At 37.0% G+C, this 26,974-nt stretch overlaps 1 protein-coding gene across 1 annotated transcript; it reads right to left on the minus strand.

Moving 5' to 3' along the window:
- Positions 1-1,907: 1,907 nt before the first annotated feature.
- On the minus strand, positions 1,908-26,732 carry LOC107092479 (protein FAM91A1). Its single transcript, XM_015386977.1, has 20 exons — positions 26,665-26,732; positions 24,959-25,072; positions 24,343-24,433; positions 22,527-22,589; positions 22,246-22,352; positions 22,100-22,138; positions 15,999-16,111; positions 15,762-15,871; positions 14,845-14,957; positions 14,664-14,750; positions 14,410-14,539; positions 10,264-10,412; positions 9,642-9,776; positions 9,186-9,299; positions 8,783-8,855; positions 7,389-7,535; positions 6,951-7,049; positions 6,623-6,746; positions 6,471-6,540; positions 1,908-5,131 (listed from the first exon to the last, which is right to left on the minus strand). The coding sequence occupies exons 1-20, from the start codon at positions 26,686-26,688 to the stop codon at positions 4,946-4,948; spliced, it is 2,088 nt and encodes a 695-aa protein (XP_015242463.1). The 5' UTR covers positions 26,689-26,732; the 3' UTR covers positions 1,908-4,945.
- Between the last annotated feature and the right edge of the window lie 242 nt (positions 26,733-26,974).

Raw genomic sequence — 26,974 nt, forward strand, 5'->3', positions numbered from 1 at the left:
AATTCAGCTGGCGGGTCCTTATGGGGCTGATGAGGGTTCACATCAGTGCAGGCTAAAAAAATTATCAGGAAAAAAAACTTTAGAGTGGCGACATGCAGCATATTTGACCGCTTCTCAGAGCATCTTGTCCTCAGGTGGTGTGACCCAGTTTACCCTCCCAGAATGCCTCCTGTGGTATCACTACAGTATGTGTGGAGTTGGGAAATTAGTGAAGCAAGGAAGGCCTGAGAAATACAACCAATTAGACTGAGCTGCACCTCTACAGCAGGTCAAGGCAACCAGATACACACCTTATGTTCTTCACAAAAAAGTAGAATATTGTTATTTCTCAGGGGTTCTCACATCTTTTCCTGGAACCCAATTTATAGGACTGTTTTATGCAAAACCGAGGAATTGTTACAAGAAAAATAGGGGGGAAAATCCTAAAAAGTATAGTTCTTTATACCTTGATAAGTGTCAAAGTGTTCAAATTGATGACTTAAACAATGCACCATAAAACATACATAAATGTATAGATTACGGAATTTATATATTATAAAATAATAAAGACTAGATGATGGCCTGCACAGTGGTTCAGTGGGTAGCACTGCTGCCTTTCAGCAAGACGGTTCTGGGTTCGATTCCAGGACCAGGGTCTTTGGACATGGAGATTGCATGTTCTCCCTGTGCATCCGTGGGTTCTCTCCAGGTACTCCGGTCATAAACACTGCTCTATGGTCACAGGTAAGGCTGCTTCCTGATTAAACGTTGTCTTGGGATTATTTTTATTGAAGATTTGCAAGTCTGTTAAACCCTAATAATACCTGGCTGCTGCGTGTCAGAACTAATGTTTTCCCAAGTAGTTTATCTAATTAGGAGAGTTAGTATGTCCTAAATGTAAAGTGGGCTTACTTTCTGCTCTTCATCAGAAAGTGTGCAGCTGAATTTTGGCATACTTGTAAAGACTTTTACAGGAGGATTAGAAAGAAAAGCATGTGTAATTGTGTAATCGGCACAAAAAGAGAAAAGTTTTCATTTAAGTAGCGGCTTTGAGCCAAAGCAGAAAACTGTTAACTCTAGCACCGTTCTTCGCGTGATAAAATGTGTTCTCAGCAACATATCTTATGTAAGCCACTGAATCTACTATTAAACATAATGCCAGTAATTTTTATTTGATTTGAAGGGTTCTTTCATGCTTCAAGTTTCACTCTCTTTTCCTGACTGACCTTAAATTTAGTCTGCTTTTAAAAAAGTGCCAGAGGTCATCACAACATGAGGTGATATAAAAATGTTTGTCTTTAGCAAAACTTTGAAAATTAATTTCAGCTTCCATTCCTTATAGAGTTCATTTCTTATTATTTAGATACCGTATGTCCAATAATAAATAAAAATGTCCAATTATCTTGAACTACTTCAGTTACAAGTGTGCCATCAAAACTCTATCAAGTAACATTTGTAGGAAAATGCTGCAACTGGATCCAATAATACCAATATTTATGGCACAATAAATCAAGAGCTACATCTAATCATTCACATTTTCACTCATTTGAAATGTAATCTATTTAAAAAAAAAAAAAACACAAAAAAAAACAACTGCGTTTAAAAAAATGTCAGGTGGGGAATTGGTCTGTGGTTTTTCAAAGCAAAAAGGCATCAAGGTTATTTCTTGTCACATGGGCTTTGACGGCAGTGTCAAAAGTGGTGAAGACCGGCATCTGAAGATAGTTATTACTAGCATTCAGCCAGTCTTTCTTCAAAAAGCTAGAAAAGAATAGTAAATGCTTGAGGCAGATGGACGGAGCATCCGGACTGCTGCAGCTTTTGGACCATCTGTTTCATCGCACTGGAAAAAACAACCTGAAATAACACAATGTGACTGGCTATCAGAAAAAGACCAAACACATCTTTCAGGAAGAAAAAAACTCACTCTTATTACATATTTATTTATATTTTCATAAGCTTTTTACATATTTCTGATCATATGTATCTGGAAATGTAGGCAGAGCGTAGTGAAGGAATGTCAATTTCTCGCTTTTTTAAGCCCATTTATTCATATGGGTGTTTTCTTTTTAAGTCAGTGATATATTCACACTCCAAATAAACCAGCTACAACAAAGATCATTTTTTTTAATCCTAAAATTTTTGTCAACATAAAAAAAACTATAATTTTAAACACCGAAAATAGATGTATAAGTGAGGGGGAATATGAGCAAATGCAACAAAGAGTCGTGACCTGTAGATAAGGGGGGGGTGATAATTGGAAGTGAAGTGTACATTACGCACGCATACACAACATACACACACAGTTTCTACACAGTTATCATGCTTTATCAGGACCACATTTTAGTCCCTTTTTTTGTCTATTTCTAACTTCAACAAGTGGGTCAAAAACTGCAAGGAGGGGAAGATTCCTTCAAAAAATAAACTCAGCAAAACCCGTTTTCAACATTTTAAAATGCAGAGAGGAAAAGAAAAATGCACCAAGAATTCATGAAGAGGAAATTCAGACACATACTGAGCCAGCTGATGCCAGGGCGACGCATTAGCATTTCCATTTTTTGACCCCTGGGGTCTCTCTTTTGCAGAAGAAAGAAAAAAAGCCTTCTCTTTAGATTACAACCCCCATTTTTTTTTCTCCCATCTGAAGCCGGTGTAAACAAAGTCCCGCAGACAGTGGTATGGACTGGTTTAGAGAGCACAGAACGGCACACAGGCTGGGCTTCCTCCAGAGAGAGGCAGGGGGTGGGATGGGGAATCAGCAGATTTACAGGTGCATCTCAGTAAATTATAATATAAACCTAATGACGAAGCATGGCGTGTAACGTGGTGGTTTTATTTCTTAATGCTGTATTTATATCTGTGCTGTTATGTGGATTAAGTCTTGATTCTTTGATTGCTGCTGTGCACCAAATTTCCCTATGTGGGACAAGATCAGAACTGAATTAAAAGTTATGTTTAAAAAAAACTCAATAAATACCTTTTTTAACATAAGATGATCTATGACACGTGTTAAGTACAGTTATTTTGATCCCAAAGTCCAGCTTCTCATAAAACCAGAATCTAAATGTCAGACATTATTTAAATATACATGGAAAATACCCAACAAGGTCATGCAGATGGAAAGTTTAGTGGAAGAAAAAGAGTGATACAAAGAGGTTGGTGGTTATTAAGGTTAAAGTCAACTCTGATGTTTACAATGAGATTTTAAGCATGTCATACTTCCCTAAACCTGAAGAGCTTTAAATAAAAAGGCGGACTTTGTTTTCCAGGAGACCAAACTAAACAGTGAGGTTGAAATGAAAGCAAACTGATTGAACTCCATTCCATGCCACATTGCTACCGTAATTCATGGCTTATAAGTTCCAACCAAGTTTTAGGTTGAACTTGCATTCGTCATACTGTCAGATCTTTACTGTTGGGTCTCATTTTCTTCTTAGTAGGCCATTGGATTCAGGTCAGGTGCAGAGTGTCCTGATGGAAAATTCAAACCATCTTCTTAAAATAGTTTTCAACATGAAATGATCCTTAATCCCAAAATCTCAAAACTGTAATAAGCTCTCTTGCTAGGGGACCTTTTTGTAACAACAGTTTTTCCTTTTCCTTAACTTTCCATTTATATGTTTAGATACAGAACTCCAAACAACCATGGTTTGTGGATAACGTCAATGGTCTCCATGACTACATAGGCTATAATATGTATGTTTTTTTTAGGAGTAGTTATAAAATGAACAGAATTTAGCAATTGAAAGATGTTATGTGTGGAATGAATGCAGATTTAACACTATTTAAATTGATCCAATAAAATAAACAAACTTCAAGTAAACATTCTAGTTGATTTTAAAATGTCACCAATTAAGTGTGGCATAAAGATTATCCAGGTCAAACAGGAATGATAGGATGTTTCTTATCCTATCCTGATAATTGTATTAGATGTATGATTTTAAAGAAATGCACATAAACTCTGCAAAACTTAAAAAAGATTGAAAAGTAAAGCAAATGAGCAGTTTTGATCCCAGGCCTGAGTTCTTTTGATTGGCTGATTACAATAAAGGCAACAATTAATGAAAAAAAGAAGGAAAAAAAGGTCTTTGGTGCTCTCAATTATTAAAAAAAGAAACAACAAATAAAAAAAACAAGTTCCTCAAATGCCCAGTCAGTTCTTAACATGTTTGCTTTTTCTTGAGTAAACACTTCCTTCTCGTAAACAAGAGCTATAAAAACGATTAATGTGCACTACACCTAATCCTACATTCAAAAATAAAAAGACATCTATTCATCCACCGGTTTGAACAAATCTTGCAGAGTGCAATTAACGTTACCCCCCCATCATTGATCAGAAATAAAGAGGGAAGGAATTTCTTTTTCCTACGCTGTGCAACAGTATCATGCATTAAACCACTGAGCATGTGACAACACAAAGAGGAGGCTTGGATTCCAACTCAGCTGGTAAATCCAAAGTCTTGGTCCTGCATATTGATAAAATGGTTGCTGAATGAATCTGGGTTTCTTGGGGTAATTTTTCACTTTACTTTTAAGAAACAAACCGGCACTAAATGAAGGATGGGTGTCACCGGAACACAATGGGTTTACCTGCATCGCTTTTATATGTTGGGATTATAGCACCACTCCAATGGATAACACTGCCTTCTTGGGAATACAAGGAATCACAAAGGGAAACAACAACAAAAAAAAGAGCTGGGTACTAGTGTTTATAAAGGATCCATCCTCTAACAGTGGATAAACAGTAAAGAAATGATGGGGTAAACTTTCACATCACTCTTATCGATGAACAAAGGATGTTAAGAGCATTGACTTGTGAGCGGGTATGAAGATACAGGGTTGGACCACTAGTAATAAATGTCTTCACTGAAATCTGATGTTGCAAATAAAAAAGAAAAAAAAAAGAAAGAGGGGGTGGTCCATTTTCTCTGAGAAGATATGTACTTATGGACAAACTGCGCCTGTTTTACGAGGGCTGGTCTTTCTGCAGCGATGAGATGTCCAGAGGGGGAGGGGCCCGGCCGCTCCACTCCTTCAGCTGTCCATCCTTGAAGAGGAGGTTAAGTGACGGCAGGGGAACGCCAGACTCAGCCGGAGGCTGACTGAGAGGGTTCGACACGCCACTGTCTGGGTCGGAAGGCTGCCCGCCATCCTGTTAACAGAAGGCAAGGTTTAGATATCAGGACAACAGAAAGAGGCAGGGTCTTCCTCACCATGATGTCAAGAATCCACAATTTGCTGTATCTCTCAAGAATAAATTATAACATTTAAAGTGATTAAACTTTCTGTGCATGCTTAAAATTTTATCAAAAGATTTTATTCAGTTAACCCTATACAGGGCACTCTGAAATACTTTGAAAATCCAAATTTCAAGCCAATCAAGTTATTGAAATAAGACCTTATTAGCTTGCTAACATTCAAAAATAGGATATTTTGATTGCAAAAATGAATGTCAATGTAATAACAAGAAACGCCAACTTGCCAGAATATATTAAGAAAAATAACAAAACTGCTTCTATAAAATTGAAATATGAAATTCATGAAAAACACTCTGAGTAAAAGAAACACATTTTTTGGTCCAACATAACCTTAGAGACATTAATGCTTATTTTGGCACTTACATTTTTTAGTTTATAAACCTAAATATTATTGTTAACTAGGCTTATTAAATTTTTTACTTTACTTTTCAACTTTTCCATAGCTTTTTACCTTTTTTTTTTTCTTGGCTTAGTTTTTCATTTTTTAACTTAATTTAAAGCAGGTAATATATCATTCAAGGGCTCATCTAATTGGTCCAATGCAAAAATTAGATGTACAGCCATGTAGCAGTATCTTTGCTGAATACCTGATCTAGATCTTTTGCTTCTAGAACTCACTGAGGGACGGTGGGGGGACTCCATTTGTAAGGGGTATGCAAGTGATCAAAATCGGTAACTTGCACAATAAAGGGTTAAAGGGGTCCAGCACTATGACTGTACCAATTTCTACACCAGTAGCTCACTCTAGTTGCACACAAATACTTTCCAATTAAATAATGGGGTCCTATTGAGTTTTTTTATTTTATTTTTTGTTTTACAATGTTTTTTGTTGCATCTATTAGTGAATATAAGCAATTTGTGTAAGAATTTTGAGATGACCATTTGAGTTGATATTGCGCATGATTGCTTTGACTATATAAGGAAGTAATGGCTCCAAGCAACTCCAAACAGAGGAGTGGAAAAACGAAAAGTAAAAGATCAAGGGTGAGAAAGGGCAAAAAAATGTTTATTGCAAAAGAGATACGTCACAAGTAATGTTCAGAATACAATAAGAACGTTGGTGTTCCCTGAAGCAGAAGCTGGGTTAAAGCTGGTTTAATCCAGATTTTACAGGGGAAAAAACGGATAAACCTGATTCCATTGGATCCAAATATCAGCCTCTATCAGACTCTGCTGGACAGTTTATTTTTCATCTTGGTTCCAGCTAAAGAAAAAGCAACTAAAACCTCTTACCTGGAACGAATGAACAAAGCTCAGCACTTTGAGTGATAGCTTTCGGCTCGAGTGAAGCAGCTCCTGAAGGCTGAAAGAGAAACAAAACTAAAGTCTAGCAGCACAACTCTTTTCAACATTTTACAGGAAAGCAAAGAGATTTTAACTTTTACCTCTCGTTGCTGCAGAGTTTGTGTGAGGCAATCTTTCGACAGACCCTGCGGTTGAGCTCTGAGCTGAAGAGGGGCATGCCAAAGCACAGTTCAAGAGGGACCCACTCATCTTCAGATGAAAGAGCTGAGAGAAAGAGATTGGCAAGGGAGAAACAACATGAGACACCGAAAAGAAAGTCCTGCTTTTGAATTCAGACGGCACCACTTGTCACACTTCAGCCCCATCTGTCCGACCCCTTTCACTCGTCCTAGAACTCAAAACAACCTACAAAAAAAAAACCCTGAACACATACTTGCAAATACATTTGAAACAGAATGAATCACCTACCTTCTGTCTTTCCTTTGCCATCGCCGTTCTCTTCTGTCACAAGCTCAAATGACTCTGTGCTGCCGTTGGTATCCAGGCCTCCACCTAGATGGGTTTCTCCTTTAACACAAATAAAGATCAGCACATCAGTTTTTGTGAGAAAACACTCAAGGTTTACACATAATTTGTAATTTAAATCAGGGGGAAGATTCGATTCCCATATTAAAAGGCTAATAATGCTTTTTTTCTCATCCATTAGCAAAGGTTAAAGCAAAAAAAAGCACACAATTAAGCAGACAAACAGCATAATTAAACTGGACTGTGAGCAATACTTCTCTAAATTACACAATTAGTGCCATCTGTTTGAACAAGCGAGAGCATTGCAGCTAATTTAACAATAAGTCTTGTCCTTTAACGGGCACATTTGCAGGACTTTGTATGTGTGCTTGTTTCCCGTACCTCTACACTCAGCGCTGTCGCTGGTCCTGCGACGGTGCCTGTTGTTAGAGTTCAGCATGGTTATGTAGCCACACTGATGCTCCAGATCCACATGCCCCTTCAGCTTCCGAAGCGCTTTATGCACACACATGTTTGAGTAGGAGAACTCTGTATAGGAAGCAGACGTCAGACGACAATTAGGGATGAAGTGTTCTGATACTCAGTTTTTAGCACCAGGTGGAAATAATCTGCCGTCATTAATTTCAAGGAAATAATGACAACAAAAGCTGGAATTAGACAATAATTAATACAAATAGGCCACCTTCACAGAGGATTAAAAACATCCTGTGTTGTACAAAAACATGTCAGGTTTCTGCACCTCGAACTTCAGTTTCAACCACGCAGTTCATGATGCATCAAATGTATTTTTTAGTTCAGAAGCTCAAATTACATTCTGATCAACTCCCAGCTTTCATCCCTCTTCCAGATTATGCACATTTTGGAGTTGTGCTCATTTCTATTCCACGGAGCGCAGCAAATACAGATTTCTTTGAGTTGGGCAAAACATGAAACTCTTTACTGAGCACTTGTTTTGTTGATTCACAAACTATAAATAAATCCAGCTATTGGGCATACTGCATCATCACAAGTCTGGGTGTGACGAGGTATGAGCCTTGCTAAGAGGCTTGTTTGTCAATTTCTTCCCTAAATCATCTGATGATCAGGCCCTATGAGTATAGAGGGTCTATCCTAGTAGAACAAATACCAATGTTAACACCAGGTGTCTCAATAGACTGAGGTGCTATAAATGCTGCTCTTTAATTAAAAAGGAAGAAAAGGATCTTCTCTGCCAGGTAGAAAAGGTAAGGCTCCATCCCTCTGTTACTTAATGTGAATAGTTGCCTGCTCTTTTTTAAACTGTAAAACATATCTACAAAACATTTAAAGAAAAAAAATTTAAAGAAACCAGAACTGTGCTGAAGCTAATTGAGGTTTCCTGTGCATTTGATCAAGATAAGGAGGAGCTGATCATTGCAGTAGAGCAAAGGCTTCAGAGAGCAGCTGCTACAGCTCAAACCCAATATTAACCAGAAAAACAGATTGGCATCAAAATATTTCAAAATATAAACCATTTATAAACATACGACCTTACAGCATGGTAAAAGATACATGATTATATGACTTGCTGGGTATTGTCTGCAACACTTTTGATCTCAGAGGCTATTTTGAGTTATTTCTTCAGAGGACTACTATCACTAAACATCACCATCATTTAAATGATATAAAAAGCTAACATTTTTAAAAGACATCCTCTCTTCAGCTGTATTTTGCAGCAAGGAAGGCTTCAAACCAAGTTATTGTTAAAAACATGTTTCTAAAAGACCTCGCAGCTCCATGCAGAAAGTTCCACTTACCTCCTTTTAGATCCTCCTCATCAAAAGGAAACGGGATGTGAACGGTTTCTCCATGGCCATGCATACCATGACCCTGAATGAGAAACACAGAGGTCAACAGGTTTTAACAAACTCACCATGACATGGTGAGAAAAGCACTTCACAGTTTGATTGACAAGGAGAAACTTTTTAGAACGGTCTTGCAAATAAACTGAATTACATGAAGGAGATTAAATGTTGTAAATGTTCTAGTAGTGAATATTTTGAACCATGAAATCATGTTTTATATCAAATTCTAAGCAGTATTCTATTAGCAACATTAACATTGTCGTCAAATGAGTAGTATAAAGGATGAAAACATTGAAAATATTTTTATATTAGGAACAGGAATATAGACTTTCTAATAAAGCTGTTTCATGCTTACCTGGATTAGTACAGCAGAGTGTGTGAGAGCGTCATTCAGCATTGTCAAAACATTGGAAGTAGGGACGACGCCGGGGTCATGTCCCCAAGAGGTGATCAACAACCTGTCGTAGCTCTAGAGAGAGAAAAAGGAAAAAACAACAGATCATCCCACAACTGAACATTTAGAGTGGCAGCTTTTCCATACTAATACAAAACTGAATGCATTGAATATCAATGCATTCAAAGTTATATTAACTTAAATTAAAAGACTCCCTCTGTGTATAGGAGAACAGAGATGGCAGCGACCGAGCTAATTACCAGACGGAAAGCTAAGTAAAAACTTTAATTAAGCATATACCTGCCCAAAGCTTCTAAAAGCTGTTGTTGTTTAACTTCTCTTATCTGCCTTTTTTTTTTTTTACTTCTTGCTGGCATTTAAAACTCCCTATCCGAACAATCATTAACATGAGCCCACCTGGAAAATGTCCGGCAGCTTTCTGAGCCTGGAGCCCTTGGAGAGGAGCAGCGATGGCGGGCCTTGGCCGGTCACATGGTACAGATACAGTTTGAACCAGATGGAGCTCACCTCAGGGATGGCTGGGCCAATGTGCTGCAGGGACAAACACATACACATGCAGATAAACAGATCAAGAGCAAAAAGAAGAGTAAACCAGAAAACAGACATGTTCAGCTTTTGTTAGCAAATTCCACTTCAGCGAGTCGCAACAGTATGAGAGTAAGAAACAGCATGAATGGCACAATAAGAGTTTAACTTGTCTCCTTCTGTCTCACTGGGCTCAGCTACAAAGCTGGATGACAGCCAGGCAAAGGAATTACTCCTGAGCATCGCCTCCCCCCTTCCTCCTCTCTTTGTGAAGCCTCGTTGTTGAGGCAACTGCTGGCTGAGAATTCACAAAGTGTATATAAACACACACGCACATACATAACTCACTCTGGAAACTCAAATGTGTACATCAGGCAAGATGGCAAAGACAACCAGAGCCCTCACAACACATTATCCGTCATCTATCATGCAAACAAAAGGAGAAACAGCACAATACCCCGTCTGTTCCCTCCTCCTCCTCCAGGCTTCATACCTGAGGTGTGCAGCTGCTGATGGGTCTGATCTCGTTGCTGAGCGGCGCCATTGAGACCAGGAGCTTGTAGTTTTTGTTTAGGACGCGGCTGCAGGTGGCTTGGTCCAGACCCAGCAGACTCTCGCAGCGCAGCATGTCCAAAGGGAAACCTGAAGACAAGGGAGGAAAAAAAGTCAGCACTCCTGTGGAAAGTGGGACTGAAATCAAGCACAACGGTTAGTGCCCTGATGCACTTTAAATGTCATTAAAACTAAATCAGGGCGGAATAGGCAAAATAAAAACTTAAAATATACATATTGTTTTCAATTAATACTTTATTAAAAGGTTGTAAATAAAGGCTGTTTCAGCTAATTATAGTATTAGGGAGGAGTAAGGAGTACCACCTGGGCCTCCCTATAAAGTCTGAGATATTTGATGTAGTTATAATAAGATTTTAAAGCTTTATAATTCTGACTAATCGTATATTATCAAAGCTCTGAACTAACCAGAAAAACTAAACTTTAAAAAAATTAACTTCACAAATCAAAAGGCAGAAATAAACTATTTGGTGAGAAACTTATTCAGGAAATGCTGCGTTCAGAGCAAATAAAATACGCCTAAATGTTAATTTCACCTTAAAGAGAAACTGATCAACATTTTCCATGTCTGGGGCGCAAAGGCTTCTATTCTTATGTTGCTTTGTCGTTTTGACGTTTTTAGCTAAAGCTTCTGCAATATTTGGACTAAAAACATCTTGTTGTCCTCTATATGTGTTGAAAAGTGGCTACTGCCATTGAATTTTACCATTCGCCAAAACCAGCACAGCTTACTACGCGTCTATGTCCCAGCCCTGTGCTGGGGTTAGATAGCGTCTTTGATACACCTTGGATGTGGGGTGTTTGTATTCTCTGTTGTCCGTTTAAAACTGCTCTAGGTGGTAAACTTAGTGTGGAGTACAAATGGGAGGCCCTGCAAAAACAATTTTATTCATATATTCAACTGCAAGTAAAGAAAAAGATATTCAGATGAGTGTTTTATGATATATAAAGTGTAATAAAGCAAAGTGTTTGTTTTAGATATTTAGACATATCGCTTTCCTTTTTCCTGACCACTCCCTCCTGTTGAACCCCCTCCAATCAATCCCACCCTAGGTGTGCCTCTTGGTACTGCCCACTTTCTAGGCCTTTTTCAAAGTTTTTCTGGGAGCAGGGTTATCCTTTTACATCAGGTTTGGTTGCTTAATGTGTTGCAAGACTGTTAATCCCCAAAAGAGCCTGTAAAAACCATCCTGGGGTTTTAAAAGTACCCCTTTTGTTAAACAATGATGAGGCAACCTTTTAACAATTTTTCTTTTAAAAATAATCAGAGGTGAGTGTTAGAAAATGAACAGTTTTCATGCTTACTTAAATCTGGAGGATATCTTAAACAGTTTTGTTAGTTTGAAATAGATTTAAACAGTATTTCAAAGCCAGCAACTCCCACAGTAAGAAATAGCTACAAAGGTTTTTGAATCAATAAATAAGACAATTAAAATAGTCTTATATTAATATTAATACAGCAACTAAAAATCCTAAGTCAGAAAGGATAAAAAAGAAAAGAATATTTTCAAATAATCCCCTAAATAGCTGTGATATTGTATAAGAAGAACTAAGAAGCTGGTATTATGGACCCACTCTTCTCTTAAATATCCTCATGGCTTGTTGAAGAAAACACGTCTTCTCCAAGTTCCAACTCCTTAATTACTCAGAATAACTTCATTCAATTCATAACTGAACATTTAACATAACACTTCAATCAGCAGTTTTGCCTGCTTAAAAAAAACAGTGAGGTTAGACAGAAGCGAGGATTCAAGCCAAATCAGACAAAACACATCTGGTAGCACAATGGGAGCCACACAGAACCCACAGGTTGGCTTTGTTCCTGTGGAAGGAAAGATTCTGCACTGCTTCACTTAAGGACAGTAGAAAACCAAGGCTATTCTGAACAGAGTCATTTAAAATCTGCATATTTTACTCTGGAGAGTTAAATCATTGAAGGCGAATCGGAGATATTGTCTGCAAATAGCTGAACAGAAACAGGATCCACTTTCTCTTTGTGGCTAGTAGATGAGCTCCAAGCTTTTAATTACTTATCGATTTTAAAACCTCAGAACATTAGAGACCAAACAAGTCATTTACCAATCGTTGTTAACAGCAGCTGCTATAATGACAGCTCATGTTCATAGTGATAGAGACAATGAAATAAATTTATTAAAATCTTAAAATCGTTAGTTTGAATTTATTTTTTAACAACATATTGCACTTTTTATTCTGTGTAAATTAACTGAAAAAACACACATAATCACAAAAAGATTAAAACTAAACTAGAAGAATGAGATTATAAATAGTATTAAACAATAAAAAGGAACAATTTAAAGCATCTGCAAAATATTACAGGAAAGGATCCATATTTGATGCATTTATAAATCATGATGATAATTTTAACCTGACATCTAAATCTTAAACACATTCAGGAGGTTAAGCTCCTTAATCATGTACTTAAATTGAATATTAACATTTTTAATTTAGTACCTGCAAAAAATATATTTAATTGTGTTAAACTACAAAATGAACATTATTAGAGTACAGATTTTTTGGTCTACTTCTAGGCAAATGTTTATATGAATACTGCAAAATTCAGGAGGATTAAATTTCTATGAACGGCCTTGTATAAATTCCCTCTAGATTGCAAGCCTCCCTGTTAATAATTTCTCATTTAGTTTCACTGTTCCAATATGGATGCATCTTTTTTAAAATAATCATTGCAAAATTTTGCAGGGAATTTATGACAAATGATGTCACCCTCTGGCAGAAAAATACCTACAAGTAAATACTAGGTTCTGTTTACTGTATTTGCCTTTCAGATAAGGATGGAAATCCCATTTTCTAATCCAAACCAGCACATGAAGAAGAACTGCTCCAAACATGGGTTTGTTTAATTGGCTGGAATCTGAAGCTCTTTTAAATTTGGAAATTTTACAATCACAAATGGCAATGTCCTCTACAATTGTTTTAAATGAAAGGCTAAGACAAAGTAACGCATTGTTGGTAAATTCAATGAAAATAAGAAAGAAAAGAAAAAAATCTAAGAAATATGTGCATATAGGTTCAGCGCCCTCTACTGTAGTACTACACTAAAAAATACTAAATACAACCAATAACAGTAAGCTGATGTGCAATTTCTTTCAGTATAAACACAGCTGGTAGGTGGAAACCTCAAGCGCTCTGTTCACAATGCAGCCTGAAGCGTTGATCCTGATGCGATCCAAATGTGATCTAGGCCACTTGGCTAAGTGGTCCTAAATCCGATAAATATCTGATCTTTTCAACTGTGTTCTGTGTCTATACATCCAGGTCGACCTGTACGTCCGTTAATAAACGACAAAAATCACTGTTCTGCGTCCTGCTAAGCTAAAGCAGGTAGAAAATTAACAACCATGGCAGCTCCAGTCAGCTCCAGTCAGAAAAGAAACTAAAGATCACAAGATGTGCTCTAGCATTCAAACACTCGCTACTTGTGACGTAGTTACCTCCTCTACTGCACATTCGGAACCCTTAAGTTGTATGAATGCTGTTTAGTCAGAGGATAACATTAAATTCGCATATATTTGGAATCTGAACAACTACGCAAAAAAAAAAAAAAAATACTTGAGATAACTCAAGAGGAAAGTTGAGGAATCGACAACTTGATGCATCCATCAAGACTACAGCTATTAATTGTGGACTCCAAAAATCAGAACCTTCTGCAAAAGATGCAAGAAGAACGCTTTTGTTGATATAAAGACGTAAGAACTCCTGTTTGCAGTTTACCACAAGACATGGAGCCACAGCAACATATGGAAGAAGAAGATCTGGTCAAATGGAAGCAAAGTTAAATGATAATCCTAGAACAAAGGTTGTTAGAAGCTGCAAAAGACTGGATTTCCAACAGAAAAATAACACAGAAAATACAGTGAAAATAATGAAATTATTCAGATCACACCATTTCTGCGTTAGCATGGACCTCTTAAAGTTCTGATGTTTTTGGTGGAAAGAATACAAAGATGAATAGGTAGGAATATTTTCCCTGTCATGATCTTTAAAGATCCAACAAGAGATGAGATTAAAAAAAACATGACAATGTGAATACCTATATTTGGAATATCAGGTCCTTGATCCTGAGTGAGCTCCTTGTTGTAGCGCAGGAACAGGATGGTGTTTTTAAGGGTCAGAGCATGGTCGAAGTAACGCTGAGCTTCACCCTCTGCAGTACTCTCCACCTGAGAAACAAGGGACAGTTCTTAAAAACAGCTCATTGTTTCTGAAAAGAAACTGCATTATTTAGGAAACTCTCAATACAAATTTAAGGTTTACAGAACTATTAAAACAAGACGTTAAACTCACCTTCTCTAACTCAGCCAGGAAGCTATCTAGGGTCTCATCGGACAGCTTCCCGACCTCAAACATGGTCACTGCGTGGCTCTTCAGGTTCTGATGTGACAAAGGCACAACAATTCTGTTTAAACATAATTTATTTCATACCAAAAACAACTAATAATGTGTTGTGTTTTATGTCTGCACAGACCGGAGACAGGTTGCCCATCATGAGGAAGGCGGTGAGCGTGGAGTCAAACAGGAAGGCGATCCTCTTAGTGGGAGCTGCTGGGATGCTCAGGCTGCTAACGCTGCCTGTGTCTCCTGCTGAGACAGAAACATCATTTATGCAGCAGAAGGAATCATAACACTGCTGAGCAATATCATTACCACCTTTTACTCGCTTTTACCCAGACTAATTGCAGATGTTAGCATAAAAAATTACTTATTTAGAGCATCCCTACCTCTGTCATTAATTTTACTTATTTGCATATCAATGCTGTTGATCAACAGACCTTTTGACAGCATCCTATTTGCGAGCATCTCTACCAGGTTAATATGCTAAACAAATAAAAATTAGGCCAAAATGTGACCACTTTAGACAAACACCTATTAGTGTCAAAATCACTTAATAGCTCTGCTGAGTTAAACGTGCTGCTTAGAAATGGCAATTATAATGTGCCCCATGTCCATATCTCAGCAAGTTTAATTACTTGTATGTGATGCAGAACATGCGTGGGCTTGCACAAAATGTGGATCAAGGTTATATATTAGCTCTGGAGTTTTTATCTTGTATTTTTCTACCTTAGTTTTCATCAGTTCTTGTAGTAGTTTTATTTTTTTTTTATACTTCAGGTAATCTTTAGGTGCATGATTTAAAAAAAAAAGCCAAAAGTATTACATTTATGAAATTGTGCATCAAAGTAATAAAACCTCAACACAAAATTGGAAAAAAAACAATACAACAAACACAAACACTAAGGGTGTGTTAATTTCAGTATGTTTTAGTTAATACTGTTTCAATTATTTAGCGTTTTTTCCCCACTTAGTTAAATTGTTTTATTTAATGATTTCTCGATTTCAGTTTGAAAGTTAGTTTTGGTTAGCTATAATAACCCTGATGTGGACCTTGATCTTCCAGGCTTGTTGTGTCTGTATCTGTGGCTGAGGAGCCGCCTTCCATGACGGGACTGCCCTGTTCCCATGACAGCAGCATCTTCTGGGGATCCATGGTGCTCCTACAGCAGAACAGGAATGTAGCACTTTGAATTGCTAATTAAGGGTTTGATAAGAGTCGCAGTGATGCATTGTCAGATCAGGTGGGTAGTGAATGAGCTGTGATCAGAAAGTAGAGGAAGCACATACTTCAGTCTGTTAACAGATGGGGCGTTCTTCCAGCTGGGGTGAAGCTGCTCAGAGCTAAACACCGGACCTTTCTTCACTGCAAAGCCAAGGCGACAGTACATGGAAACCGCATTCTGATGAAACGATAAAGAAGCACACATTAAAATGTGCTTCCAAGGAGTGTGTGTGTGTGTTTTTTTCAGGCAGTGGAATCAGTTAAGGATAAACTAAGAAAGGCATGTCACAAAGAAGGGATGTACCAATAAATGTTATGTGAAGTTTGCGGTTTTCTGTTTACCTGGCTCTCTCTTCAAAGACCAGTACTTATAAATAAGGATATATTTTAAGGATCAAGGAATGTGATTATAAAACTCGTCTTAATACTAATTACCAAGGCATTATTTAAAATGTATTAATTGAACTCATTTGGAAGCGGATCTTGAAGAAATTTTTATTTTTTATCCAAATATTTTACATCAGACTTTTTATTTATTCTACTGCAGCCAGTCCCAGATACATCAAGTCATAGTTGTTGCGAGGTAAGATTTTGTAAGCATTCACGATTTTTTCCCCACATCAAAACTCCTTCAAAGGTCCTTTTGAGGCATGTTTCAAAGTAGAAATGAGAACCAATTTTCAGTAATGTTTGATTTCAACAATTTTCTTTCCAATCTGAAACTGAGTGACATACAGGCTGATGTAGATAATTCAGTACTGTTCTAAAACTGATACTTCATGCCTAATGTCTAGTAAATGTACAACAAATGTTGTTAGGCCAATCACAATAAAGACAAAACATATTAATAGCATGATAAAATTAAATTATCTTAAGTCACATTTTCATGCATATTTTCTTTCAGTCTCCTTTTTTTCCCAACTGAAAAGTCTTGACGACAAAACGTTTCATTCTTATGCATTATTTTTCACTCAGCCCTCCCCTTTTCATTTGCATAGCATAGTGAGTGTAGCATGAGAGCCTTGTGACGGAGGAGAAGCAAGCCAGAGTACTGACATTTGGAAGAAAAAAAAGATGGAAATTCTTACAAAGCGACAGACGGCAGCTGCAGTATGGGAACATTTTGGATTTAAACCAAATGAAAGCATTTTGTCATTTATCTTAATCATTTTTGGAACAATGCATCATTCAGCAGAACATGTTATTGTGACAGGTCTAGTGTTAGTATTTTAGAATAGTGGCACCAATGAAATTGCCAAAGAAACATTTAATTAAATAAATATATGCCATGATTGCTGCATAAACATTTTAGTACTTACATTTTGTCCCGATCCGATACGTGGATCGGATCGGGACAAANTGTATCAGCGGAGTGATCATAGCGATCTGCATTAGCTGCGCGGTGTCCGTCTCCCTGCCAGCCTCAGATTTGCTTCTTTGATTGATTGTCAAGCAGAAAAATGTAAGTTCTTCCAACTCCAGCATCTGGTGCTTTGAAAATTCTGAGCAAAATTTTCTGGGGAAAAACAGGGGGGACGATTTTTCCTTTTTTGCTACCTCTAGCAGGACAGACTTGATGTGCCTAAGAATTCAATATCCAGCACTGCAACCTTTGGAAGCTTTTCAGAAGCTTTTGAGCTTGGAGATGGTTGCAACAAGTGTCCATATGTTTTCTGCGTCTCCATGGCTGAACATATGTAACCGGCCAGCTTTGTTGGCCACCCTGCTCACAAACACCTCCATAACTTCTAGCCCTATTTCGAAGTAAAGAAAGGGGCACTCAGACTTGTAAGCATCTCCCTACTCAACTCGAATGTAAAATACACTTCAGTTCTGGGTTTACCAGAGAGCCGAGCTCTAACATTAAATTCTTTGTCCCTGAGTGCATTTACAAACTGCAGTCTTGCTTGTTTTGCTGATTGAAGTAATGGCTTCTTCCTCTCTGAATGCTTTGTATGAAGCATTTTCTTGGAAATACTGCTTCATGAAATCATGAGTAGGGTACTTTGCTACTAAAGATCCCCTCAGAACACACACAGCAATAACACTCCACTGTAGGACCAGTCTTTTCTTCAGTAGAGCAGAATTGTGTATAAATCCAAAAACTTCAAGGGAATGGGGAAAAAATATAAAAATAAAAACATCAGTTTACAGAGAACTTTAGTTGCTAATTTGACCTTCAAGATCTCTAGACACCAAACTGATAGATTGCAGTGGTGGACCCCTCAGCTTGTCGACAGAAAGCAATCCCAGCATACAAAAAAAATTACACCCCATAATCCGGGGATCAAAGGGGTTCATTTTCCAACATCTCAGTCTCGCACACCTCATGACCTGCCTAGATGAAAGAGATGGCACTGCAAAGCCGGGTATATTTCTGTTGTTGCGATGTATTGCTAATACTTTATTATACACTGTGGTTTGAAATTAGTTTTGTGAAAAAATACTCATACTACTTTAAACGGTATATTCAGGCATCCATATCTACACACCTGAAACAGCTTGGTAGCAACATCAGAGAGCAACTTTAGCTTTAGCTCCAGCTTTAGTGCGCTCTAATAGTCATACTGTTTCCCCAGTGTAACTCAAATTTTATCCCTCTTAGAATCAAACATCTTCTTAAACCTCTTTTTACACTTCAGCTTTGTTTGTTTTTTCCTTTTTTGCAACCAAGCTGGGGCTTAAATACCAACTGTCTCCATTACTTTGGCTAGTTAACCAATTGTACACATGGAAAGTGACATAATCCCTGCCACATGATGTTATAATGATAAATATATAAAGAAAGGCTATATTTACTTTAAAAATGCGCAAACAACTTTTGGTGCATTACCGCCACCAACTGCTTGCTTTCCTCCTTTAATACTGACAGTGATACCGCAGATCGTCACTAGGAGGCGAGGAGTCAAGGAACCGAGATAGCGTGATGTGTAAACGGTCGTCAGAACCGAGCTCGGCCTGGTTAACTGATCCGAGCTCGGACCGGTCTCGGCATGGATCGGTTTTTCAAGGGTTGTGTAAATGGGGCTTATGTACCTTTAAAGGAATTAAAAGCGTACATTTTACCACTAGGTGGACTGTTGAGCACTTTCTGTAGACGAAAACAGAACGTGTGACAAGCAAAGCCTCTCTTTACCTCCCCTCCAGCTGCAAACCTTTTAGAGGAACGTGTCTATTGAAGAAGTGGGTAACTGAAAACTTTAATATGTCATTAGCCAAAGATATTTATTTTGGCAAAAGCTAGACTTCTAGGTGAACGTTTCATTCCACTGGATCCACTCTTTGCCATTTTTCTCCTACACTACCCATCTCTGAAGGTGGCACGATATGGGCAGGGAGAGGCTCATCAAAATAAAAGAGCTATTAGTGAACAACACGTGGATGTGTCGTCATATGATATTCCTTCAAAAAAGACACCTTTACTTCTTTTTTTCTCAGTTCTTTCTAGCTAAAATAGTGATTTTTTGGGGGGGTTTATTGCTCCTTTAAAATATAAAACAAAGGATGAATCTCAGTTTTTTACTATTCAATTTTATAACGCATAGGAAAATTCAATACTATATGATGCTAATCAGATGTCAGGTCTAATGTCAGATTACCATACACACTAAACTGAAGCATGACAAGCCTTTAAAGAGTAAAAACTGGTTTTCTCACATTAAACAAAACATATAATCTGAGGTCAAAGTGGCAGTGTGATCACAAATTCCTTCTGGAATGTTGATTGTATGAATTGTAAAGATAGTGTGGCATTTAAAGGTCTATAGAGGTCACATCTTTATAGAAGTACTGAGCTACATAGAGAAAAAAGCAACATGACCACCATGACCTTGCAAGGTGAGTAGGATTTATAATCTTTAAGGTCAGGAAAACAAAACTCTCTGGACAATGTTCAACTAAACTAAGGTCAATTATGAACCATTAGCATTCCACTTACTCTGTGGTTTAAAGCCATTTAGGTACCTGGACTTAACCCCTTTTACCGCTTTGTTTCTTTATACTTCTTAGTTAATGCTAGAATTCGTAACCAAAGTTAGACTTGCAGAAAACGTTCCTGCACTTTTAATTAGTGTTTGAAAGAATCAAAGTTGTGATTTTAAGTGAGAAATGTACAATACATACTAAAATATTTGTGTAAGTATTACTTAAGGTCAGTGTTGTTGATTATAACATAAGGTTTAAGAGATTGAGATAAATTGGTGGAATAAACTGGTAGTCTGCTATACTAGTCCATTACTAAACAACAGTTACTATCTTATAAAATTGTGAGACTAAAAGGTAAAAGAGAAAACTAATACCTAGTCTCATTTTTTACAAGGTTAGATATTGTCAAAAAAAAAGTCTTGTAGGTACGGCTCATCCAAAATACTTCTACTAGATTTTTGAGCAAGACCAGAAAAACAAATCATGTCATCACAGCTATACAGCACAAGCTTCTTCCTATTGAAATTATTGAATTTAAATATCTTGCATCAGTCCATGGGACAATAAATTAGTTATTAACCTGCACTTCAAAAATATTCTTATTATGTTTGAACTACGATCAGATCATCAGAGACTTTGGCTGCAGCGGATTGTTCTAAATTAGTTGTCATTATTTGGTTCTTTAATTTTCCTTTAAAGCACTTTAAATTAGATTAACTAATCTATATCAGTTATGCTGCATATATCAATCCATTCTTCACCCTATAAGTCACAAAAATTCAGGTTCAGCACCACGAATACAATTTGTGCATTAACTTGAGTAAATGATTATAAAATAAATGTTATGAGTGGATCTTCAGTGTATATTTTTAACTTGATCTGTTAAGAGTATTAAGTCTGATTCACAAAATTTACAAAGAATTTGCTTTTTAAAAGAAAGCTGGGTAGATTAACATATTAGTAAGAGTGGAGTGCTTTAAGTTAGGAAGCAATTTAAAAAAACAAAAAAAGAGCACTAGATGCACTGCTACGTTTTTGTTAACAAGAGTGGACACCCTTGGTTATTGATGAGCCAACAGTCCAGACCCACCTGTTGGCTAATTGGGACCCAACCTGATTTAAAACATTTATAAATTACTGAATGTCCGACGACAGTGTCTAACTTCACTTGCGCCGCTTCTCCTGTTAATATGGTAAAGCCTGCCGGAGCGTCCAGGACCAGCCTACACGTGATACAATTTAGCCAATAAGCTGTGTCAGTCTGGGTCACTGCGGCGAGCCACTTTTTAACACAGCAGGCAAACGTTTGGCAAGCCGGGCGATGGGAAGGAATGAGAATACGATGAGGAAAAAGAGAGCAGAATTGCGGTGAACTGGTGAAAAGAAAAGTGAAATGGTGTTCAAAGATGACCCTGCCCATATTGAGTAAGTTTGGCTCAACCTGCTGCTGTGAAGCAAGATTTTCCACCACGAACATAATCGAAAATACATATTGATCCAAGCTCACGAATGAGCACCTTGATATGTGCTTGAGAACGGCTTTGTCTCCATTCAAACCCAGGTTTAAAGCCTTGTAGGCCAGCCTAAAGCCCACTTCTTTCATTAAGACATCAAAAAGAAAAAAAAACAGCAACAAAAGGTCAGTAGGTCAGTTCAGGGGTTTCATAAAATATGTGAATCAGGAAATTGTCTTTATACCAAACTGAAAGATTGTTGTTATCTACTTAAAAAAAAACTGTAGATTTTTAAATGGAAAAAATTTTCATCTTTTTCGGTTTATATTTTTTCCATTTAAAAATTCAATGTATAATATGGATGCATAAAAGCCTCATTTTATTTCAGTGTTAAATTCTGTTTCAAGTAACAGATTATAATTAAAAATGTCTCCAGGGCTTTACTGGTAGCTGATTTTCTTTATTCGGACCCAGCTGAATTTTAAGGGTTACCCCTGTTCTAAAGTAACCATTGTTTGAGTGCAAACAAAAGCCTCCAACAGAAATATGATGTAAATATAAGCAGCTACTAACCTACAAAAAATGGGGAAAATTAAAAGGATGGAATCCTGCAGATCATAAACAATCTTTAAGCTGAACATCTATCCCTCAAGAATTTCTAAGATTATATATATATAAGGTAATGCAAGTAAAAGAAAGCAAACTAGGAGCCTACTTAGATAGGTAGGTAGATTTTTTTTGGTGTCACTTTTTAAAGCCAGAAAAATGTTATGCAGACTTAAACTCACCTTCACTAAATCCAGGTCAATCTCCAGCACACTGGCTAGCTAAAAGTCAGAAGGGGGAGATAGTTCGGGAGGAGAAAAATAATTGATCAGTAAAAACCTAAATGAACAATCTTCATAACGAAATAAAAGACACGTCAAAGGCCTACCTCTGCTACGTTTGTCTGCTCATCAATGGACACAAAGATTTTATAGAGAAGCGTTTCAAAGTAATCGCCCTGTACGCGGTTCATGACAAAGCCTTCGAGAGGAGGCACTGAAACAGAAAGTTGACATCAAGGAAATGATCTTTCTTAATGTAGTTATACAAATGTACAACTATACATCAGTTCCGCTTGCCTATTATTATGTGAACACTTCATGAGTATTTGAGGCTGAATTGTTCAAAGTTGGATTAGACAGACAACGTTTAAAACACAGAGTGGTATACCTGAGATGCAGCTGTCATCCGATATGGGAACGTCCAGGTAAATAAAGCCCCGGTTATATAAACCTGCAAAACAAATAATGACACTTAACACACAAGTTACATCCCTCCAACTATTAGTGCATCCATGATGATGAGAAGTTGTCAAGAAATAAAAAAGGAGACATTTGGAAAGGCATTTCCAGGGGAGGCATGCTAAATTTGCAGCCGACCATCAAGTTGAGAGTTATAGAAAAAGCGCAATTGCAGAATTTCTAGATAAATTAGAGGAGCGCAAATATTTAAGAAGTGGATTGCATCTCCAAACTCCACTACTGCTGCTAGCTTTGTTGCAAGCATGGAAAACCTTCCGCAGATGGAACAGCTAGTGCTCTGACCCGGGTATGTGAACCTTCTTCCATTTTTCCCCAAATCCTCAAAATAAGAATAACACCAGGGTACACCGGTGACGGAGGATGGGATTTCCGGGTTTGAGAGCTCTGCTCTGATGGATGTCAGTTCCTACTTGGTTCCTCATGACTCAATCATCTCCTCCCAACAGAAACAAGTCCACCATAGAAAGATTCCTTTATCTTGTTTCTACAATTTCATCAACGCAACAAAACCTAATACATACAAACTGTGCAGTGAAGCAGCGAGTGGTAAACTCCACGCTGTGAGAGCGTTCACTGCTCCTTCCTCACCTATGTGACTTTTAATCATGAATGCTTATTATATATTTAAGCTCACTTAGTCCTTTTTTATAGTGAACTAATACACTTGGAGCCCATGTTGTCAAACAAGGCTTATATATGACTTTTACATTTTTGTGGCTCCAGACAAATTTGTTTTTTTTTGGTCCGATATGGCTCTTTGAACAGTTTGGGTTGCCAACCCCTGTCTTAGACTAACAAGATGAGCCAATACCAATGATGAAATGAAAAGGATGAGGAGCAAAGTTCTATGAAGAAATTCAAGCTGCATAATAAATTAAATTGCAGTTGTAATTCCCAGATCCATGTGTAAAAATAGCACATGTAGCAAAATCATACAACAGTAACTGTATGAAATATTAGTTAGGATAATGTCATGCATGCTAATCACATATTGGGCAAGCTGGATGGAGGTCTGCTGGAATGTAGACAGTGCATGTGTAATTGTGAGCCAGAGAGGTGAAAGTTCACAAGGTGTGGTGGAAAAATTGCAGTAAATGAAGAAAAAAACAGGAGCTGAGAAAATCTATGTTAAACATCATGGGATTATTCATCAACAGTATCTTATCCTGTGTTTTGCTGCAATTCCACAGCTCTAGAAATAATTAAAGGTGCTCTTCAAAGAAGTCTGAACTCTTGTCCATCAACCTGGGAGTTTGCTTCATGGTCCTAATATATACATTCTACTTTAGGTGCAGGGCTGCATAGGCAGGGTATTGGTAGAGTCTAATACTCATTTTATACATGGAGTTCAGAAACAAAATAAGATAAATAAGATACAAATCAGAAGACAATGATTCTCCAGGTTAAAAAATAATATTCCGCTTGTAGTTAAACCAAAAGTAATTCATTAGGTGCCTTCACATTATTTAGGTAAAAGGAGCTTTCCATTTTTGACTTATCCTGCAAGATAAAATCTAAAAAATCTCATCCCTCCTCTGTCCTAGAACACTAAATAACGACAGTGTTTATTATTACTTTCTTATAGCTAATTATTCTTTTCTTAATCAGAACATGTTTATCAGGACAAGGAAACCATATTTGTGTAAACCTTGCCGGAGCCACAAGGGGGAGACTACAGCTCCTAACAGTAAACGCCTGAAAACAGGACAATATCAATTACTCACTTAATACCACATTGTACTCCATTGTCCCTGCCAGCTGGGGACCAGAGTCGATCATCTTGTCAATGGCTTTCTTCTCCGCTGAAGAACAGATCTGCATTTAATCAAAAGGAGAACAGTAAGAGCAGGGTTAGTGTAAACTATGTAAAGGAGTGCTTTCAATAAAATGTCCAAAAAGAGAACCATTCTTCAGTGTGAATTTACATCAGAGGAAAAACTCAAGAGTAAAATATTCAACCTTTAAAAAAAAAAAAAAAAATCTTGTTTTCTTTCTTTTCAAAGGCAACAGAAAACAATAACATAAAATGTTTAAAGTAGACTAACCTTTATAATAACTAAAAAAGATTAAAAAGTTAGGTATGATCCATCATATAAATTGCACCAAAGGCCTCAGACACAAGACTTTGAAGAAAAAAAGTGATATTAATTAAGCAGCATATTAGTTACATGCTGCTTAAAAAAAAACAACAACAAAAAAACTAAACATTTGGGCTTGTTTTTTCTCTTTATTCTCAACTTTTTGTCTCCAACCATGATAAACCCAAGCTACACACAACCAGGGTCAAGAAACTGAATCATGCAAGAGGACAAAACTATGTAAGGTGTTGTTGAGCCTCACCCTTATGTCATCCTCTGTGATGTAGCCCGTCTGAGCCACCCACCACGGCTCCACAGAAATCTCTACTGGTTTAGATGGCAGTAGATCCCGCGCTGATTTCCGCCGAAAGAATTTCTGAGCGCAGAAACAATCTTTTTAACAAAATACATTAAAGACTGCTGCAAGGCAATGATAGTAACTGAATATAAAAAAAAAAATGTTTTGCTCATTAATTTGACCTTTATTAAGCTATAAAGCACCATAGCCCTGCCTTCCACCAAATGTTGCTGCACACCTCTTGTCAGCTGGCCTAAAGAAGACTCACACTTTTCCTTCTCCCAGGAACAATATATCAAGTGTCAATATTTATGCATTCATAGACTTGTCTTTGATGGTAATAGAAAATAATGCGTATAATGCAGATAAAAACTATCACTATATTGTTAAGCTTTTGTTCAACATGTAACTATGCATTAAAATACCCAGTAATAATAAAATACACATGATATTTACAGCTTTCTGAAGCAATAGTTATTATTCAGTTTAAAAATAAGAGCACATTATTCACAATGTTTGCTTTTATTTTAAATAACAGGGTAAATCCTATTTCACACAAATACAACAATCTGAGAAGGGTTCAGGGCGTCTGATGCAATGCGGATCACATCTACAGGAAATTACAATTACAGCAATATTTACAGGAGTTTTAAAATGCACTACAGTCTAATAAGCTGTTATTGTGTTTTATGGCTATTTCTTAATCCTTTAAAAGTTACCTACCTGTTATTTTCTATTTCAACAGATGCCCTGACATCCTTTATCATATATTTTCTTATTCTTTTGACACCATGGCAGACCAAAAACTGTGCTGAAGTTCCTTCTCTGATTCAGTTAACCAATAGTAATCCTGAGCTAAATCACAATCACTGTCACACGACCAAACAAACATGACCGATCCCCTCTCCTCCCCCCATGGAAACATATACAACAACTACGTGGAAATTAATATCTGCTGTTAAGATCGTCTATGGCAGAAATGAATGATTATCAAGCATCAAAAACCTTTGTCTTGGTGTACTAATCACTTATACACCGATCTAAAAAACATCATTACATACAAAACCAGTTTTATGTGACATCAAGTGAGCATAATGATGATATATATTGAATCAATTAAGGCTAATTTAATCTTTAACAGAGGCTTTGATTCTGCTCAATAATAGTTTAACCAGTTTATCTTGTAAGGATCTTGGGCTGACATTTCCCAATACAATAGAAAAATAGAAAAGACAGTGTGTAAAATGCCATCATGTTCCCACAGTTCATGAAAAAGTTTAGTGCCTTAGAGAGACGCTTTAAATTGAAAAGATCGATCATAAAAATGGAAAACAAGAGTGTGTGAAAAAACATCTCATTGTTTTACGGTAAATCAGAGAGTCATCAAGATGTCAGTATCATTTACTCAATTAGGCAATTTTTTTGTTTTAAAACGTATACATTTAATAAAACTTCAAATTAGACTGGATTTGATCCTAAAAGACACCATAACCTGTAAAATTTCTTCAAATGATAAAAAAAACTATTGTATCTCGGTCTAATTTCTGCAAAACAACCCCTGAAACCTTTTTTTATGACATTTTTTCTATATATACCATAGACCTAATAAGCGACACATCTATAACCTTAAATAAAAAAAATATATCAGTAAAGGAAAGAAGATATCCTACTTTGGAGGACCTGCACTGGTTCATGAGGTCAATGTACTGGTTTCTTCCAATGCCAAGAAGCCTCAGACCTGTGTGATGACAGGAAAACAAAAAGTTAGCTAATTTGCATAACAATCAGGTGGATAAATGTAGACATAAGGAGCTGGACATGAATAACAAAAGAAGCAGGTAAAACAAAACAAAATAAATGTACATGTGCATCATGATGTGGTGGTATAGTGCGTTAAATGAGAGATATTTGCACTTTTATCAACGAAACACATTCTGAAACAAAATGAACAGTAACCTAAAACAGCATTTATGTTTTATT

Source organism: Cyprinodon variegatus, unplaced genomic scaffold (assembly GCF_000732505.1).
Source record: "Cyprinodon variegatus isolate N-32 unplaced genomic scaffold, C_variegatus-1.0 Scaffold382, whole genome shotgun sequence".
Lineage (NCBI taxonomy): Eukaryota > Metazoa > Chordata > Actinopteri > Cyprinodontiformes > Cyprinodontidae > Cyprinodon > Cyprinodon variegatus.